The 20,240-nt window shown below is 37.4% G+C and overlaps 3 protein-coding genes and 2 non-coding genes across 5 annotated transcripts in view; 3 read left to right on the forward strand and 2 right to left on the reverse strand.

The window, feature by feature from the left end:
* The window catches only part of rpl18a (ribosomal protein L18a), an 8,453-nt gene extending 882 nt beyond the window's left edge, over positions 1-7,571 (forward strand). Inside the window, exons 2-5 of the mRNA XM_059326011.1 lie at positions 2,218-2,397; positions 5,409-5,538; positions 7,062-7,171; positions 7,424-7,571. Of these exons, the coding sequence (XP_059181994.1) occupies positions 2,218-2,397; positions 5,409-5,538; positions 7,062-7,171; positions 7,424-7,516 (513 nt within the window). The 3' untranslated portion in view covers positions 7,517-7,571. The remainder of the gene's footprint in view (positions 1-2,217; positions 2,398-5,408; positions 5,539-7,061; positions 7,172-7,423) is intronic.
* LOC131961188 (small nucleolar RNA SNORA68) lies at positions 1,061-1,192 on the forward strand. Its single transcript, XR_009389848.1, has one exon. It is a non-coding gene; the product is annotated as a small nucleolar RNA SNORA68 (small nucleolar RNA).
* LOC131961189 (small nucleolar RNA SNORA68) lies at positions 4,394-4,525 on the forward strand. Its single transcript, XR_009389849.1, has one exon. It is a non-coding gene; the product is annotated as a small nucleolar RNA SNORA68 (small nucleolar RNA).
* Positions 7,572-9,640: 2,069 nt separating the features above from the next.
* On the reverse strand, positions 9,641-14,713 carry LOC131960729 (H-2 class I histocompatibility antigen, alpha chain-like). Its single transcript, XM_059326003.1, has 6 exons — positions 14,435-14,713; positions 14,159-14,281; positions 12,396-12,413; positions 12,230-12,289; positions 11,589-11,639; positions 9,641-11,291 (listed from the first exon to the last, which is right to left on the reverse strand). The coding sequence occupies exons 1-6, from the start codon at positions 14,700-14,702 to the stop codon at positions 11,191-11,193; spliced, it is 621 nt and encodes a 206-aa protein (XP_059181986.1). The 5' UTR covers positions 14,703-14,713; the 3' UTR covers positions 9,641-11,190.
* LOC131960727 (popy class I histocompatibility antigen, alpha chain E-like) lies at positions 14,709-19,380 on the reverse strand. The gene is made up of 3 exons (XM_059326001.1): positions 19,243-19,380; positions 15,354-15,626; positions 14,709-15,105 (listed from the first exon to the last, which is right to left on the reverse strand). Exons 1-3 carry the CDS (start codon positions 19,295-19,297, stop codon positions 14,759-14,761), a joined length of 675 nt encoding a protein of 224 aa, XP_059181984.1. The 5' UTR covers positions 19,298-19,380; the 3' UTR covers positions 14,709-14,758.
* Between the last annotated feature and the right edge of the window lie 860 nt (positions 19,381-20,240).

The raw sequence follows: 20,240 nt of genomic DNA on the forward strand, positions 1-20,240 counted from the left end.
TAACCAACTTTTGCCTATTAACTAGTTAAAAATGACTTGCATATTAAATAATGCAATTAATTGCATAACTTTAATAGAGCCATGCATCAACCTGCAGTCATTAAACAGCAGAGCAGGTCTCTGTCACTGGGGTTTTATTACAGCTGCAAAGATTCATTGGAAATGTTTTAATAACTAATAGATATTTGCTGGATTAATGGTCAATACATTTGAGAATTTATTCTAACTTTTGTCGTTCATAATAAGCTGAAGGGCTTTTTATTGTTAGACTGTAAAGATCTCCATGCTCTGGGATGTTACAGCCAATATTTCACTGTTTTTGACACTTTATTGATTTAATAATGAGCACATTAATCTATTAAATACAGTATTTGCAGAAACTCAGATGTTAACTCGCTGCCTCAAGTTATTTGTCTTAAACTTTATTTTTCTTTATTTGTCTTTAAACTTCTTGTTAAACAAACCTTTGTTCTCTTGTTATTGGAGTGCGTATATAAATGCTTAAACATATGTAATGCACAGGAAAATATTTGAAGCAAAAAATGCACAAATAGCCAAAAATAGTTAGTTTGGTGCAAACAATTTATTTTGGGCCTGTCTTTAATGACACATGGAGAATAATATCAACATTCCAAGACAAGTTTTGGTCATTTTTTATAACAGAAGCGTTCGTAACTGATGATCTGTTAAAGGACTGTCAGGAAGTTCAAACTCTTGACTGTAATGTCTGTTTTTACAGTTTGTACAATACATGTAACTTTATAAAGATAACAAATCTGTGGTTCAGGGGATTAAGAATACAAAAAGTGTCCCAGAATTGATCCCTGGGGGACTCCAGACGCCCGTTCATCTGACAGAAATATTATTTTAATCTTCATTCTGGTCACTTTTTGTTACGGAAACGTTCGTAACTGTTCAAGGACCGTCGGAGAGGTCAAACTCTGTTTTTTTTCTACAATCTACGGTAGATTTTTGGCAATTTATAAAAAAGAAAACATTTTTGGAGTTCAGACTATCAAACAAACAATATCTTGTTTATATTTCAGCATGCTGTCATTATTCTGCACCCAAACCCAAAGGCCATATCCTGTCTGTGGTATGATTTTGTCTGGTGTGCAAACAGAAACCTGATCCTTGTCGCCTTTCTCTGACGCTGCCGTGCCTTTGAAAGTGAAATCAAGGGTCAACAAATAATCAGATTAAATGGATCATTTTTAGTACAGAGCTGTGAAACTCTGAGACAAACTTCAGTTTGTATTTGTCCGTTCAGGAATTAACTGTCAGGCTGAACTTCATCTGGAGGCTCCAACAAATCACTGCCAGTTCTGGGAAAATGTGCAGAATCTGTTCATGGAGTCATCTCTATGAAATTGTTTGGCACGTCTGTCCAGAACACTCTGAACCCCAACATGACATAAAATAGTGGAAATTCTCATATTTAAAAAAAAAAAAAAAATTGTCCCAGACTAACACAGATAAAATGACAGAAAAAGTAGTAAAAAGAAATTTCCAAAAAAGATGTAAAATGTCCTAAATAAAGATGTAAAAGATCCCACAAAAAGATGTAAAATTACCCAAAAAAGATGTAAACTGTCCCAAAAATAGACGTGAAATGACCCAAAAAGATGTAAAATAACCCAAAATACACAATGTCCCAAAAAAGATGTAAAATGTCCCAAAAAAGATGTAAAATGTCCCAAAAATAGACGTGAAATGACCCAAAAAGACGTGAAATGACCCAAAAAGACGTAAAATGACCCAAAAATAGACATAAAATGACCCAAAAATAGACATAAAACGACCCAAAAAGACGTAAAGGGACCAAAAAGATGTTAAATGACCCAAAAATAGACATAAAATTACCCAAAAAAGACGTAAACTGTCCCAAAAATAGACGTGAAATGACCCAAAAAGATGTTAAATGACCCAAAAAGATGTTAAATGACCCAAAAAGATGTTAAATGACCCAAAAAGATGTAAAATGACCCAAAAATAGACATAAAATGTCCCAAAAAAGATGTAAAATTACCCAAAAAGACGTAAAGGGACCAAAAAGATGTAAAATGTCATAAAAGACTCAAAAGTACCACCAGGGCGTATAATTGCCCGTTCTGTGCTGCTGCGGAGCCTGTGAGAGTGAGTTGGAGGGTCCCCAGTGGAGTTAGTGTGTATTTTACTAGTTTTGTGTGGATCCTAACAGCCCTCCTCTGGTTGCAGCTTAGGGAGTATAAAGTCATTGGGCGTCTGCTGCCCTCGGCCAAGAACCCGGCCCCCCCTCTCTACCGCATGAGGATCTTCGCCCCCAACCATGTGGTGGCCAAGTCCCGGTTCTGGTACTTCGTCTCCCAGCTGAGGAAGATGAAGAAGGCCTCCGGAGAGACCGTCTACTGTGGACTGGTACGTCCCCGAACACTCTGAACGCTGCAGACATGAACCTGATGCTCTAGTCCTCCATCAGGTTCAGCTTCATGTTGGTCTTTATGCTGTTTAATATGCTGGTTTTATATTATGCCCCAATATGTGTCAACAGACTATCATAAAGTCATTTTTAGCCATTTTTAAATTTGACCATTTTTGACAAAAATGTACATACTATGGTATTACCTTTTTTTGCTAATTTTGGACAAACTACAGTCATTGAAACAACTATTAGACCATTTTGTTTTTAGTTTCTTGTTCATTTTAATGTCTGGTTCAACTAAAGGTTCATTTGTTTGGACAAATATAATGATGACAACACAAATAGTTTAATCTAAGAGCTGATATCTAGACATTTAACATGGGTTTATTGTCATTAGTAATGATTTGATTATTATCAAGAATGTTTCCATGACTGTAGATGTAAAAATGACCAAAAAAGACACAAAATGACCAAAAATAATGTAAAAGTGAACAAAAATAGATGTAAAAACCAACAAAAAAGACACAATTTGACCAAATATAGATGTAGAAATAAACGAAAAAGACACAAAATGACCAAAAATACAGCCATGGAAATAATTATTGGACCAATAATTAGTAATACCTGGTACAACTTAAGGTTCATTTGTTTGGACAGGTGTAATAACAACAAATCTAGACATTTAACATGGTATTTTTATTGATAATAACTAAAATCATTATCAATAAAACCATGGGAAATGTTGGTCTAATAAATCCATGACTGTATACTACTACATTTCTATCATTTTTTAGGCGTTTTAAAATGCGTTAACATGATGTCAGAGGTGTTGAGGCATTAAAATCTCAGAATTGAACAATAACTGACAAAAACTATTTAAAGTCTGATGTGAAACAGCGGAGCAGCTCCAGTTCTTAGAAACACTTTTCTGGCTCTGAAAAGTCCAGTTTACAATAATAAATATATATATTTATTGTTTATGTGTCATTTGTGAAATAAAACTGGTGAAACTACAGTCATTGAAACAATTATTAGACCATTTTGTTTTTAGTTTCTGGTTCATTTTAATGTCTGGTTCAACTAAAGGTTAATTTGTTTGGATAAATATAATGATAACAACAAAAATATCTGATAAGAGTTTAATTGAAGAGCTGATATCTAGACATTTAACATGGTTTTATTGTCATGAGTAATGATTTTGGTTATTATCAAGAATGTTTCCATGACTGTAGATGTAAAAATGACCAAAAAAGACACAAAATGACCAAAAATAATGAAAAAGTGAACAAAAATAGATGTAAAAACCAACAAAAAAGACACAATTTGACCAAATATAGATGTAGAAATAAACAAAAAAGACACAAAATGACCAAAAATACAGTCATGAAAAAAATTATTAGACCATTGTTTTCTTCACTTTCTTGTTCATTTTAATACCTGGTACAACTAAAGGTTCATTTGTTTGGACAAATATAATAATAACAACAAATCTAGACATTTAACATGGTTTTTTATTGATAATAACTAAAATCATTATCAATAAAACCACGTTAAATGTTGGTCTAATAAATCCATGACTGTATACTACTACATTTCTATCATTTTTTAGGCGTTTTAAAATGCGTTAACATGATGTCAGAGGTGTTGAGGCTTTAAAATCACAGAATTGAACAAAAACTATGACAAAGAAACTATTATTATTACTATTATTACTATAAGTCTGATGTGAAACAGTGGAGCAGTTCCAGTTCTTAGAAACACTTTTCTGGCTCTGAAAAGTCCAGTTTACAATAATAAATAAATATATTTATTGTTTATGTGCCGTGTGTGAAATAAAACTGGTGAAACTACCTGTGAAGACTAAAGTGTATATTATATATTTGCATCAGTTTAGGAAGTTAAAGAATGAAAAGTAGAGATGAATCTCCAATAAATCCACCTACAGATTTAATGTCCGTCGTGTTCAGATTCCAGTTTGAACAAGCGTATTAATCTGCACCCAAACCCAAAGGCCATATCCTGTCTGTGGTATGATTTTGTCTGGTGTGCAAACAGAAACCTGATCCTTGTCGCCTTTCTCTGACGCTGCCGTGCCTTTGAAAGTGAAATCAAGGGTCAACAAATAATCAGATTAAATGGATCATTTTATACCTTTGAGGTGGCGTTCAGAAAACTCTCAGGCTGAACTTCATCTGGAGGCTCCAACAAATCACGGCCACCAACTTTAATCTCTATTTTTTTCCAAACGTTGATGTGGAAAATGTTTAGAATCTGTTCTTGGTGTCGTCTTTATAAAAAGGTTTGACAAGAAACTAGAGTCCAGAACACTCCGACATGATATAAAATAGTTGGATTTCTCTTAAATATTTTATTTAAAAGTGTCTCTGAAGAGCAGAATTTAATGTTTCTAACAGGATTAACTGGTTTATTTTAAATGACACATGGAGAATAAAGAGATTCTGACACTAATATCAACATTTAACACAAGAAACGGTCACTTTTTATAACTGATGATGCGTTCAAGGACCGTCAGAAAGTTCAAACTCTGCCGATAATGTCTGTTTTACAGTTTTCGGATAATAAACAGTAAATATCTGTATTTAAAATATATATATATGCAGAATAACTAAAGTTTGAAGTTATTTTTTTTTACTTTAATTTGACTTTTTACAGGTTTTCTTTACATTCAATTTCAAGTTTTACCGCACGAAAACAAAGTTTCATAATTTTGTGGGTTTTTGTTTTCTTATATATATAATTCACTGTAAATTAACATTCATGACCATTTAGGGATTAATACTGTAAAATATATTTATTTTATGGTTAATATTTGTAGTGTTTTTTGCTGGATTTTTGGAGCTTTTTTCAAAGATGTTCAGCTCTTTTGTTCTTGCAGTGGACTGATTCTTCACAAATCTTACTATTTTTAGAGATTGACACATTGACAAAGAGCCAGAATGAGTTAATGTGTCGAATAATAAATGTATTAATGTGCCGTCTGGTTCAGGTCCATGAGAAAACCCCTCTGAAGGTGAAGAACTTTGGTATCTGGCTGCGTTACGACTCTCGCAGTGGAACCCACAACATGTACAGAGAGTACCGGGACCTGACCACGTCTGGAGCTGTCACTCAGTGCTGTGAGTCTCACACACACACACACACACAGATAAACATCAGTTTAAGTGCTATCGTTATAGATTATATAATATATTCAGGGTTCGTACGGGTGCTTGAAATCCTTGAAAATGCTTGAATTTAGATGTTGTATTTTTGAAGGATTTTGGATAAAGTGCTTGAAATTCTTTCTGTATTTCTCTTGCAATCTGACTTTTGTCATCATGCGCCTTTTGGATGATTTTTACATCTGTTTAGAGTGGTTTTGCATCTTATTTTGGTGATTTTGCACCTTTTTTTGTTATTTTACATCTTATGTGTCGTTTTTGCATCGACTTCAAGTTCTGATTTTTTTTTTGGTGGGTTTGTGTCTATTTTTTAGACTTGGTTGGTTTTGAAAGTATTTTTTTTACCCATTTTGCACCTTGTTGTGGTGTTTCTGCACCAATTTTAAGTCATTTTGCTTCTTTTTAAGTTTAGTTTTTTTTCATCTATCTTTAGCAATTTTGCGCCTTTTTTGAGCTGTTTTGCACCTTATTGTGGCAGTTCTGCACCAGTTTTAAGTCATTTGCATCTTTTTGAGGGTTTTTACATCTATTTCAGTCATTGTGCAGCTTTTGGGTAGTTTTACATCGATTTAAAGTTCTTTTGCATCTTATTTTGGTGATCTTGCACCAATTTTAAGTCATTTAGCATCTTATGTGGTGTTTATGCATCTATAAATTACTTTGAATCCATTTGTAGTCGTTTCATGTTTATTGATGGTTTTTCATCCATCTTTAGTCATATCGCACCTTTTTGTTGGTTTTGCAACTATTTTATTTGCCATTTTGCACCTTTTGGGTGGTTTTACATCTCTTAAGAGTGGTTTATTTTTTCATCTTTTGGTGATTGTTGCACTAATTTTAAGCCATTTTGCATCTTTGTGGTGTATTTGCATCAACTAAGTTGTTTTGCATCCATTTGTAGTCATTTTTGCGTCTTATTTTGATGGTTTTTCCTCTATCTTTATTCATTTTGCGCCTTCTGGTTGGTTTTGCAACTTTTTTTTTTTACTTTTTTTTTTTTTTTACATGTTTTGCACCTTATTGTGGCAGTTCTGCACCAGTTTTAAGTCGTTTGAAGTAGATGTAAAAACCCTCAAAAAGATGCAGTCATTGTGCACCTTTTACATCTATTTAAAGTTCTTTTGCATCTTATTTTGGTGATCTTGATCCAATTTTAAGTCATTCTGCATCTTTATGTGGTGTTTTTGCATCTACTTTGTTGTTTTGCATCTTATTTTGATCATCTATCTTTAGTCATTTTGCACCTTTTGGTTGATTTTTGCAACTATGTTTTAGCTGTTTTGCACTTTATTGTGGTGGTTCTGCACCCATTTTTTGTCATTTTGTGTCTTTTTAAGGGTTTTTTCACATCTATATTAGTCATTGTGCACTTTTTTAATGGTTTAACAACTATTTATAGTTGCTTTGCATCTTATTTTGGTGTTTCAGCTTCATTCTGATCTCCGTGAACCTCTTCTCTCTCTCTCTCCTCCCGTCAGACCGTGATATGGGAGCTCGCCACCGTGCTCGCGCCCACTCCATCCAGATCATGAAGGTTCAGGTGATCGCTGCCAACAAGTGTCGCAGACCTGCCATCAAGCAGTTCCACGTGAGTTTAATCTCTGTTCTGGTCCCAGCGGGTCCCTGTTCTGGTCCCAGCGGGTCTCTCTCTGGTCTGCCTCCTCGTTGGGCAGCTCCGGTTTAAAAACCCCGCCAGACTAAAAGGCCAGATTCCTCTTCCAGATTTCCAGCTTCCATCTTCAAACCTGGCGGTTCAGAAACTGGCGACAGACTTGATTCAGTGTTGTGTGATTGTGTTTTTGTCCCTGAGAGAGTCTGACCGGGTCTCTTTGTCCTGCAGGACTCCAAGATCAAGTTCCCGCTGCCCCACAGGGTCCTGCGCCGCCAGCACAAGCCCCGCTTCACCACCAAGAGACCCAACACCTTCTACTAAACCTTCTCATTCTGTTCTGGGAAAGATACAAATAAATCTCACAGAGGGGAACAAACACTTGTCTTGTTTTTATTGTTTCTTCCACAATCTGCAGGATTTTTGTTTTTCTTTTATTGCACTTGCCTTGAAAATGATTAAATAATAAAATTATAAAAGTAAAATGCACACATCGATCCCACTGGGATCCATGCTGGACCCAAGAAATAAGTGCAAAAGAACAGCCAGAATTTGAATAAAGGATTTATTACCTTTTATGAGGAAAAAATATATCTTACTGTTTATACTCATACTTCATACTACACCCAGATCTTTTTAGTTTATTACAAAAAGTTCAATTTAAACAAATTACACACATTTCAATGGATTGATTATAACGCAAACAATGAAAGTAAATTAAGTGTCCATTGAAAATCCTCCAGAGATCAGAAGAAAAATGTGCTTTAAAATTTGAATTGTTAAAAAAATATGAAATTTTACAGCAATTAATCAAAACCAGATTTCCCTGAGTTGATTATACCGCTTCAAAGTAGATTGTAAATATTTAAAATGATATAAAATAAAAATGAATGTGTAAAACCTCGGGGTGTGACGATCCACTCAGCTCACGAGACGAGACTTTAAAACTACAATGACACAATATCTGACTGGACCAACAGACTTTTAATTAACTGTTGCGTTTTGAAATGTTTTATTAGAACTCTTTACATGCATGATGTAAGCATGAGCTTTTAATAAACTTTGACAAATTGAAACTAAAATTTATAAAAGTTAAAATAGGTAAATTTAAAAAAAACCCAGAGTTATTGAGACTCCGGAGGTGACATTTGGTTTTCGAACGCGCGTAATCCCTTAGCAACGGTTTCGACCGTGATCACAAACGATTTACACCGGAGACGCAACTGTAGCACATACACACTGTACTGCTACAGAGCTAACTGTTAGCACATACACACTGTACTGCTACAGAGCTAACTGTTAGCCTGTTAGCACATACACACTGTACTGCTACAGAGCTAACTGTTAGCCTGTTAGCACATACACACTGTACTGCTACAGAGCTAACTGTTAGCCTGTTAGCACATACACACTGTACTGCTACAGAGCTAACTGTTAGCCTGTTAGCACATACACACTGTACTGCTACAGAGCTAACTGTTAGCCTGTTAGCACATACACACTGTACTGCTACAGAGCTAACTGTTAGCCTGTTAGCACATACACACTGTACTGCTACAGAGCTAACTGTTAGCCTGTTAGCACATACACACTGTACTGCTACAGAGCTAACTGTTAGCCTGTTAGCACATACACACTGTACTGCTACAGAGCTAACTGTTAGCCTGTTAGCACATACACACTGTACTGCTACAGAGCTAACTGTTAGCCTGTTAGCACATACACACTGTACTGCTACAGAGTTAACTGTTAGCCTGTTAGCACATACACACTGTACTGCTACAGAGCTAACTGTTAGCCTGTTAGCACATACACACTGTACTGCTACAGAGCTAACTGTTAGCCTGTTAGCACATACACACTGTACTGCTACAGAGCTAACTGTTAGCCTGTTAGCACATACACACTGTACTGCTACAGAGCTAACTGTTAGCCTGTTAGCACATACACACTGTACTGCTACAGAGCTAACTGTTAGCCTGTTAGCACATACACACTGTACTGCTACAGAGCTAACTGTTAGCCTGTTAGCACATACACACTGTACTGCTACAGAGCTAACTGTCACCCCTAGTAAAACCTTAAATAACTGTTTACTGTAGATTCATTTTACACCCAGATTTTTTTATTTGTCAACATGATTAAATTTAAGGCAAACTAATTTTGAGGACAGGCATAGCCTTATGTCTCCTATATATAATATATATTATATATGCTTATATCTGATGATTGTAATATCACTTGGTTGATTACTGGTTGTTCATCTGAACTGGACGACTAAACATGTTTCTGCCAGGATTGCAGGCACAAGGGATAGCAACATCTTGTCCTGTGTATTAACGTATGCATTGCAATTTTTTCAAATTATTACCAAAAAAGTCAACATAATTACACTAAAGGCAGAAGAATTAAAGTTAAAAAAAAAATAAATACATATATATTTAAATAAATGTCCTTTGAAAATCCTCCAAAGATCAGCAGGAAAAATGCTTTAATTTATATTACAAAAGTGCAAACATAATTGATAAATGACAGTAAAATAACGATCAGACATGAAATAAATTCAACAAAAAAGTGAAATTTTATTAAAAAAACATTTTTATATACATTTTTTTTTGGGGGGGGGACACTGGCGCATTTGGTAGTGTTAGAGATTAATAAAAAAACAGGAATAATCGCATTATGACTTTTAGCAAGAATGCTGCTTAGGAAAGTATTTGGCTAAGTATAAAACACATTTATATGCCAGGCACAGCACACAGAAATAAGGAGTAGCAACAGAAAGGACATAGTGATAACGCTTTGCACATCGCCACATTATTGGAGGGCAAGCAGATAAAAAACTGAAGCACTCTTTGTGCTCAAATTCAAGGTAACGGTCCCAGGTGGAGATAGGCACTGACCAGGTGGAGACAGGCACTGACCAACACTAGACAAGATACAGAAAGCTGCTGTTAGCTTTTTTTCACAGGGCGCTGACCAGAAGCTGAAGCACCAAGAGGCTAGGACTAGCCTGTGTGCTAACGTAATGGGCGGGTCGAGTCTAAACCATGGTGCTGCCCCAACAGTTTTTGACCAATCAGATAGCCGCACATTTACATTATAAAACTCTGTGTAAAAGTAAGTTAGGCATCCTTCTCTGGGAGGTGGTTACAGCTAACTGCTTAGCAACCTGTGATTTCTGAACAGAGAAGGTCCATGTACATGCTCACTCTTTCATTACTGTCTTAAATAAATAAATAGTCAAAAGGATTTTACTCTCCTCTCATCTGTTCTGCATAAGAAACGAACTAACAGTAGCGCATTCGCCTCACAGCTAGAAGGTCCTGGGTTCGATTCCCGCCAGGACGCTGTGGGCGTTGGAGGGGCTGGTCGGTGTCGGCAAAAGGGCCTTTCTGTGTGGATTTTGCATATTCTCCCCTTGTCCCCCGAGGTTCCCCTTACAGGGGAACAAGAACAGGAATGATCCTGGTCGCTACAGTGCCTTCCTCTGGATGGTTCAGGGCTCTCCCCAGACTGACAGACGAGGTGGCGCCCAGGATCATGAAATAGGCAACTGGGTGATAAATAAATGCAAAATCGTGGACTAAAATAAATGAATAAATAACATCCCCACTGTTATTACAGAATGTTTCGATATGAATCGATGTCGTGTAATTCCTGAATTATTGTTAAACATCCTGAATTTCCGCCACTAGGTGGCGCTGTAATAAAGGAAAGTGCGTTTTGGCTAATAACTCCCATATACTTTATCGCACATTCAAAAATCTTATATCCACACGTTACCTGACTTGTGCTGAATCTTGTAATATAGGCCACGCCCATTTTCGGCTACCTTTTTTTTCTCTCTTGCAAATTTGCTCACTTGAGGGGACACATATATATATAAGGTTTAACAATGTGCGACATATTATGTGGAATTATCAGCCAAAAACAGTTTTGTGCCACCTGCTGGCCATTTTTGGCGTGTGAGTTACAGGGGCCGGTCTATACCACCCCTATGAAGACTTTGAGACTTCAGACTTCACACTCATCAAGTCATCATCTACTTCATCCACCGACAGGAGGCTCTGGGAGTCGGGGGTTTTGTAGTCATCAACTGCAGGAATGAACCAAAGAGATATTTTTTATTTTCAGTTAGAAACACAGAGGCCTTGAACACAAGTTCAGTTAATACTAGGTTGTCGAATGGTACAGTAATGTTGTTGCAGGGATGGGGCTCTGTTGGAGCTGTTGTTTATGTTTATATTGTATTTGTATTATTGCTGATCATCTATATTTCTGAATGTTTGTACTTTGTACACTACCTCATATGCATAAACCTCAATAAAAAGACTTGGAATAAGAAACACAGAGGCCTTGATGCAGCTTTCAGTCAGAGGACAAAGATACTTACAAGAGACTCCAGAGTCTTTGGAGATGCTGCTGTCGATAGATCCTCTGGAACCTGCGAAGAAAAGAAAATGTTTGAGTCAGAGTATATGAAATGCCACATTAATATACATAATACAGGGAGACAATCAATGATAATGTCATTTAATTAATGTATTTTAATTTAATGTAGCTCAATGCAAAATCACGTCTTTGTGACACCTTTCTATAAGAAAACAGTGAGACGTTTTGTCACAAAGCAGAGAAAACATTGAGGTCTATCTCCTGCAATCTAGTTCTGTATGTACATTTTTTCCATTGTCTTTGTTTTGAGAGTTATTACACAATTTCTGACATAAGAAATAGTTTAAAATCAACCACCACCATTGGTTTTACTTTATAAAACAGCAAACCATCTTTTTAAACCAGCAGAGGAGCAGGACTCCTCAAAAATACATCAAATTTGATTTGTTTTGATTAACTTAAATTTTGTTGTAAGTTTTCTCCTTCCTACTGTAAAAAATATAAATATAATTTGCTCAAAAACACTAAAAATCTCAAGAGTAGAATGTTTAACATTAATATTATCTATAGCAGAGAAATAAAGAACCTGCTACAGCAACAAAATCACATCTTTGTGACATATTTCTAGAAGAAAACACTCACCAGCGCGAGGTACCGCTTCGCAGACTGCGTCGTCTTCGTTGACTGCGTCGTCTTCGTTGACTGAGATAATCAGTGATAATGGAATTCAATCCATGTATGTTAATGTACTGCGGCTAAATTCAAAGTCAAATGTTTTACGGACATCATTCTTGAAGAAAACACTTACCTTGAGTTTGTGGACGACCTGTGACACACACACACACACACACACACACACACACACACACACACAGAAAACATTAAGGCCCTGCTCCTCTAATTTTTATGTACATTTTTGACATAATTTCATCAGGCAGCACAGTTTTTAACCCTCTGATCCCCAAACTCGCTGGTAGGTTTGAAAAGTATGTTTTCCTTATAAACGGCAGTAATTCATCGTTTATCACAAAAAGAAACTGTAAAAACTTAAATTATCATCAGAGTTTAAACTTTCCAACGGTCCTTGAACAGATCACAGGTTAGGATGTTTCCATTAGAAAAAGTGACCAAAACAAAGCTTAAAACTGTTGCAGAAACCAGATCATATATTGACCAGATATCAGACAGAACTGAAGGCTGTTTACACAGAGCTGAGAGGAGAGGACAGGAGAGGCTGGAAGTAGTAGTATTCATAAAATTGTTGCAGTTTTTTTTATCTAATTTCATTCTGTCAATTTATCTTTATATATTAATGATATATACATAATTTGTAGGGGAGCACCGATTGCAATTTTCTGGCCAATCACCGATTTTTAAAAAGTCTGACCTGCCGATTCTGATTTTGGCCGATACCGATTTTTTTATACACAGCTGAACCTTCAATGTTTGAATTTTATTTTATTGAAAAACAATAACACAGCAGTATTTTTCTTTAACAAATAAAGGAAATCACAATGTCTGAGGTAGTTAATAAAATATTGAACTATAAATAAATAGCAACAATTTACAGGACAAACTAACAAGAGAACTGCAACCATAAATAAAGTGTCCTGAGTTTTTGGTTTCATTACAAGAAAACATACAGACAACTAGGGATGGGCATCGATTTTAGAATATTACAATAGTCATGAAATCATAAAAGATCTAATAGTTCATCATATCTGGAAGAAAAAAAAAGTTGTATTACTGGAGCCTTCCACACGGGGGCAGCGTAGCATTTGATGATACAGTGTGGCGGCTAGATGCCAAACTGTAGAAGAAGAAACAAACTGTAGAAGAAGAAACAAACAGGAGGGTTTTCCACGGCGGGACAAGTTATTTAGCCTCCAGAGGGATTTAGAGACTCTGGAGGTGACGTTTGGTTTTCACCGTCGCTAACTGTGCACAACTTCACCAGCTGATCATAAACAAACCAGCATGGCTAATTATGCACAGAGTCTCGGCTGATCATAAACATAGTGATGGTGAATTAACCGGCAACGCTAACTGTGCACAGAGTGTCTGTGTCTTGTTGTAAACAAGCACCAGACACTAACTGTTAGCCTGTTAGCACATACACACTGTACTGCCACTGAGCTAACTGTTAGCCTGTTAGCACATACACACTGTACTGCTACAGAGCTAACTGTAGCTAACGGCGGCTCTTCTTAACGAGAGGAGGCCGGCTCCTTAGCGGCTCGTTAAGAAGAGTAAGAAGGAGTCGCTGGATTTGTCTCCAGTCGCTTTCTTGAAAAATAGTTGCTAAGGGGCTCTGAAAAGTTGCTAAATTTAGCTACAAAGTTGGGAACACTGCTTCGCCTGTGGGGGGTTATTATCGAGGTAGAAAAGATTGGTTTGACGTAAAAGAATCGACCGATCGCCTATATTATTGCATTATGTTTATTTTCATAAAACACAAACTGGAATAAAATGTCCCATGTATGTTCCTTTACATTGCACAAGATGGAACAAGAATATTCCACCTTGTTATCTTGTTATTGACAGAAGACAATAGTTATATGTTGTACTTACAGATTATGCCTCTCTTTTTCAGGATGAGCTCTACAACGAGCCCGACCACAATCACGAGCAAGCCTCCAATCACCCCACCAACGACAGGTTCAACAGGGAAGTCAGGAGCTTTATGATCTAAAACTGAAAACATTCAGATCACTTTAAACATCATTTCTATACTTTTTCTTTTAGCTGAAGGTCATTTTAATCGTTTGTCAACTTTCTGAAATAAACATGTTAACATTGCAAAAAGAAACCATGACAAATGTGAAGAATAAGGAAAACGTGTCTTACCCCAACCTTCCGTAACGCTTCGATTGGATGCCTCATGTATCACTGTACAGGTGAATGTAGACCGGTCGCTCCTTAAAATCTCCACCCAGTCTCTCCTCTGGTAGGTGTCGTCTCCATTTGGGAGAGAGTCCGAGGAAAACAATCCGTCCTCTTTTTTCAGAATGCGGCCATTTCTCTTGATCTGTAGGGTGATGTTTTTTGGGTAGAAACCTGTGGCCAGGCACGTCAAAAGGAGGTTTGCCTCAACTTTGGTGTCCTTTGTCAACATGTGCACCTTTGGAGCAGCTGGAGGAAGAAACCATGAAGTTAGATCAGTTTAAAAAGTTACATTTTAACAAAAACATGTCTGGATTTGAAGATTATGGTTACTGAATGATAATGTAAATACAAACGGGCACTCATTAGCTGCTTTTTTTCATAACTCATGAACTTGCGCAGCGAATCCATGCACTCGTTCTCCATGGGGCCTTCGGTGTATATGTATTCTTTCAGGACTTGGACATCATCCCTCTTCCTCTTGGTTGGGACTGCTGCTTCAGTCAGGGTGTCATCATTGGACAGCAAGTCTTCTCCATCATAGCAGAATCTGTCCATGCCACGGACAAACTTAATACCGCTGTCAGGCGCTGATTCAGCTTCACAGCCATGGATCCACTGGAGAACATGGACGTCTGAAATCAGAGAGAGAGATAGAGAGAGGTCAAATTTGAATATTTGTGGTTTTCTGGTTAACAGAGAGAACTTGAAAACTAGACCATTGGGGATCAATATGAATCATACACTTCTAGAGCTGTATATCATGATGTACGTTTCCAACGTCCACTCTCTGTACAACCCAATTCAAATTCAACTAAACCAATAAATAATCCCGATAATAAGGTGTATGACAACTTTTTCTGGCTCCCGTTTTGTATCTTACCGGAGTCATTCTGTCCCATCTTCTTCTTCAGGATTTGGATTTTATCTTTGAGCCACTGCTGCGTGCTCTGGAGGGACCGTGTTTCTTCGTCCCAGTAGTCTTCGTCCATTTGCTCTCTCATCCACGCCCGTCTGGGAACCTTCTTCTGGAGATCACTGTCGAAGTAGTCGATTATCCTGTCGTCCATCAGACTCATGGCTGTGAATTCATGGAAGCCTGGGAGTTTGACTGGTTTGGATAAGGCCGTGTAGATGTAGGTAAGGGAATGATTCTCTGAGAGTCACAGAAGTACAAAGAAAGACAGACGCGATGAGAGAGAGAGAGAGAGAGAGAGAGAGAGAGAGAGACTTGATAAACAGGCTAACAGTTAGCTCTGTAGCAGTACAGTGTGTATGTGCTAACAGGTTAACAGTTAGCTCTGTAGCAGTACAGTGTGTATGTGCTAACAGGCTAACAGTTAGCTCTGTAGCAGTACAGTGTGTATGTGCTGCTGCTGCAGGAGGTGTTCACTTAGTGATCTCTGTTTGTTTACAACAAGCACCAGACACTCTGTGCACAGTTCACATCACACATCACCATGTTTATGATCAGCGCAGAAGCTGTGCATAATTAGCCATGCTGCTTTGTTTATGATCAGCTGCTGACGTTGATGTAAGGGCTACACGGTGGTGTAGTGGTTAGCGATCTCGCCTCACAGCAAGAGGGTCGCCGGTTCGCCTCCTGCCTGTGGAGTTTGCATGTTCTCCCCGTGTCAGCATGGGTTCTCTTCCTCACAATTGGTGACTCTAAATTGCCCATAGGTGTGAATTGTCTGTCTCTATGTGTCAGCCCTGTGTACCCTTTGCGCAGTTGACTCCCATGTTTAATCCGTCACGTATGTGATAGTGGAGCGGATAAGTGCTCATTTTTGGCAGACTCGTTCAGTTCATGAAAATTGGCATGAACACTCTCCATGGGTCACTTGACAAGAAAATTGTCCGAGACATTTGAAATGTTAAAATGGCGGCCATTTTTCAAGATGGCCGACACCTAAGTGGAGCAGTTAAGTGATATTATGGTTTATTTGGTGATACAAGTATGCACTTTGGTGTGAGTCTCTAAGGGTTGACAAAAAAACACTCCCAGCCACTTGAAATTTCTATTTTCAAGATGGCCACCTCCTGGCTCCTCAAAAGATCAATTTTCTCATAGAAATGTATTGGGTTTTAGATTATTCTAAAGAACAAGTTTTAACTCATCAAAATACAGTTGTGTTGATTTGTTGATCATAGACAGATTAGACAAGAGTGAGTATCTGCACTACCAGGGCACACTGGTGATATATCACTGCTGTTAAACTCAGAGTGGGGTTCAATGTCAGCCAATTGTAAAGTTAGTATCCCAAATTCTGTCTAATCTTCCCCCAAAAAGTTAGACAGCCGCACCTGAATTGCCAGCGTGGGAGAGCCAAGCCAAGGTTAACAGGGTTTTAGTTAACCGAGTGATGTACAGATCGCACGGGGTATGAATGGCATTGGATGAACGATCGGGCTAAGTGTAGGGTTAAGGCATGAACTTAGTTGTATCCCATACATCAAAGTGCGTATTAAAAGGTGGTAAAAGGTTAAACCCTCGGCCTCTGCCTTTGAATTTGCTGCAGACATGGCAGAAGCCATCATAACAGTTGAGAAAGCAAACTGGTACAGATGTTTCATTTGTCAGCAGGACACCAAGATCATACTGGTTATGATACCATTGCAAGAAATGTTCCATTATTTCATAAAATAAATGCTCTGCCTATCTTACGTAGTCCAACCCGACTAGATGAAGGTGATGGCATAGAAAGCACATTGACAAGAAACAGAACAAAATATCATTCAAGCTGTAAACTTATGTTCAACAACACACAGCTGGAAAGGGCACAAAAAAAGGCATCTACTGCTGTTAAAGACACTAAAGATACCAAAGATATCCATGTCAAGAGGTCAAGAAGATCCCAGACTTCTTATGAGGCTGGATATGTGTGGGGACAGGCATTAAAGAGACATCCACAAATGCCGAGCCCGTCCGACTGGGGATGGGTTAAACAGGACAAGGAGTGGAAAGTCTTCTGGACTCCACTTCCACCTATTGCAGAGAGTTGTTGGGAGTTGACAAAATGTGGGTGCACCAAGGCTTGTACTGGAAAGTGTAAGTGCTACAGATATGGACTCAGTTGCCCCTGCTAGAACTTATTTGCTTGTTTCTTTTGCCAGTGTTATTACCTGTTGTCCTTTGTGTTTTTGTGTAGGCCTATGGCTCGGCTTCCCCTCGCCACATCAGCACATTATGTTCTACTTTGTCACCAGCCTAATACTGTGACATGTTCAGTTTTTACTTTGTAACATTGCTTTCACATTTTCAGTTTAGTTCCCTAGTATAGTCTCAGATAAATGGTAAATGGATCTGCACTTATATAGAGCTTTTCTAGTCGCTTTACACTACAGACTGACTCATTCACCCGTTCACACACACACATTCATACTGGTGGCAGAGGCTACCCTAAACGGTGCCACCTGCCACCATCGGGAATTCATTCACACACCGATGAACACAGCATCGGGAGCAATTTGGGGTTCAGTATCTTGCTCAAGGATACTTCGACATGTAGGCTGCCACGGTCAGGGATCAAACCACCAACCACCCGTCGGTGGGCAATCCGCTCTACCAACTGAGCCACAGCCGCCCCACTGTTTTGTCCTGGTTCCATGTCAACCAGAGCTGCTGTTGCCTCTGGATCTGTCATAATTGCCATTCAGTATTAACCATTGCTCAATTATTATTTTGGAGCACTGTCCGTTCAGCACCACAACTGTGTTTCCCCACCCCTTAGTATTTATTTGGCATGTTTAATGGTGGTTAGTTTTTTAAAAAGTATTAAAAAAGCCCTCATGGTAAGGGAGCCTGTGTACCTCGGTGAACCCTGAGAGCTACGCCGGTGGGAGGGCACTCCTGTCAGGTTTAAGGAAAATGGACAGGTCGTGGGCGAGGAGTCAGACAAAACACAGTCACAGTGGCGGATTTAGCAATTTGGGGGCCCAAGGCGAATTTAGCTAGGGGGCCCTTCAAATCCTTACTTTTAACAAAAAGAGTTTTATGTTATTTAATTCTGTTGACTTTTTTTGCTGTATATATATATATATTTACAGCATATATACACACACACACTGTAAAAAATGTTTGTAGAAATTACAGTAAAACACTGTAAAATTGCATCTGAAATAGGTCGTAAACATTGTACATCACCCTAGTAGATACATTTAGTTACTGTAAATCAAAGAATAGTATAAAACTTTAAATTCTACAGCCATAAACTGTAGAAAAGAAAGTAAAGTTGTAAAGTTAATGGAGAAATACCATGATGAACGTGGTTAAAATCCTGCTGCTAGGTGAGCACCATGGTGACACTCACCTGACGCTGTTTACGCACTGTTGGAATGTAACTAACAGTGGTGGAATAAGTATTCAGATCTCTTACTTAAGTAAAAGTACTGATACAACACTGTGAAATTACTCCACTACAGTAAAAGTACTGATACAACACTGTGAAATTACTCCACTGCAGTAAAAGTACTGATACAACACTGTGAAATGACTCCACTACAAGTAAAAGTCCAGCATTCAAAACTTACTGAGGTAAAAGTAAAAAAGTATCAACATCAAAATGTACTTAAAGTATCAAAAGTAAAAGTACTCATCATGCAGAATGGCTCCACTCAGATTGTTTTTTACATTTTACATATATTATTTGATTATTATTATTATTAATAATAATTAATAATTTTAACTACGTCAGAGTTGTGTTGTTGTTGTTTTTTTACTTTCGATTTCAACCGACTCACAAAAACATGTCAAAAACCTCTCAACTTACCACAGTTTACCGTCAGTCCTGTCCCCAAAAGGACAATCACTGCGATGAGACGCATTTTCTCCTCAAAGTAGCCCTCTCTCCTCTCTAAATATCAAGTTTTCACCGGCTGTTGGACCAAGTTTGTCTCCGTGTTTGTCTCCTGCTTCCTGCTTCTGTCCGCTCTGATGCTGCGTTCACTGGCTGCTCGGACATTACCGCGATATATATATATATATATTTATTTATTTATATATATATATATAGATATAGATATAGATATAGATATAGATATATTTATTTATACATATATATATATTTATATATATTTATATATATAAATATATATACATATATATATATTTATATATATATATATATATATATATATATATAAATATATATATATGTATGTATATATATATATATATCAGGTCAATTTGTACTAAAAATGCACATTTTCATTAAATTAATTCACTTTCTGGATAAAAATGATGTAATATAATTAAAAGTTTAGTGCATGAGTATCACTGTTTTATTATTTTTGAGGTTTTGCACCAGTTTTAAATAAGGTTGCATCTTAATGTTTTACATCTTTTTCTATTGAAGTTTAATTTTCCCTCTAAATCATGTTTATTATTTATAAAAACTAAAACATCTTTATAAATAAAGAGTCAGTCAGTTTGTGTTATTTAACAAGAAAACTGTAATGATGATTTAAACAAAGATGAAAGAGTCTGACCTTTGACCCCTGGGCTGCTGCTGCTGCTGCAGCGTGTGTCCACATGGTGGCGCCGTCGTCCTGCACATGGAGCTGAACGTCTCAGTCTGCTGCAGCTTTAATCTGTCCTCACTGTCAAACTGGCATCAAATCTTTTTATTCATTAAACTCCCCAAACATCCACAGATTCCTCTCAGTGTGTCCAGGAAGTTATTTTAGAGTTTCATCCACAACTTTTCATAATCAGTTCATCAATTTAAAGTCATTTTTAAGAAGTTTTGGGTGCTTTTGCATCTATTTT

Source organism: Centropristis striata, chromosome 22 (assembly GCF_030273125.1).
Source record: "Centropristis striata isolate RG_2023a ecotype Rhode Island chromosome 22, C.striata_1.0, whole genome shotgun sequence".
In the NCBI taxonomy this organism is placed as follows: Eukaryota; Metazoa; Chordata; class Actinopteri; order Perciformes; family Serranidae; genus Centropristis; species Centropristis striata.

Coding starts and splice junctions, on each gene's coding strand:
- LOC131960729 (XM_059326003.1), bottom strand. CDS start 14,702: ATGTTGACAAAGGACACCAAAGTTGAGGCAAACCTCCTTTTGACGTGC. Junction 14,282..14,434: donor AAGCGTTACGGAAGGTTGGG/GTAAGACACGTT, acceptor GAATGTTTTCAG/TTTTAGATCATAAAGCTCCT. Junction 11,640..12,229: donor CGAAGCGGTACCTCGCGCTG/GTGAGTGTTTTC, acceptor TTTTCTTCGCAG/GTTCCAGAGGATCTATCGAC.
- LOC131960727 (XM_059326001.1), bottom strand. CDS start 19,297: ATGCGTCTCATCGCAGTGATTGTCCTTTTGGGGACAGGACTGACGGTA. Junction 15,627..19,242: donor AGGACTGACGGTAAACTGTG/GTAAGTTGAGAG, acceptor TGTGACTCTCAG/AGAATCATTCCCTTACCTAC. Junction 15,106..15,353: donor GATGGGACAGAATGACTCCG/GTAAGATACAAA, acceptor CTCTGATTTCAG/ACGTCCATGTTCTCCAGTGG.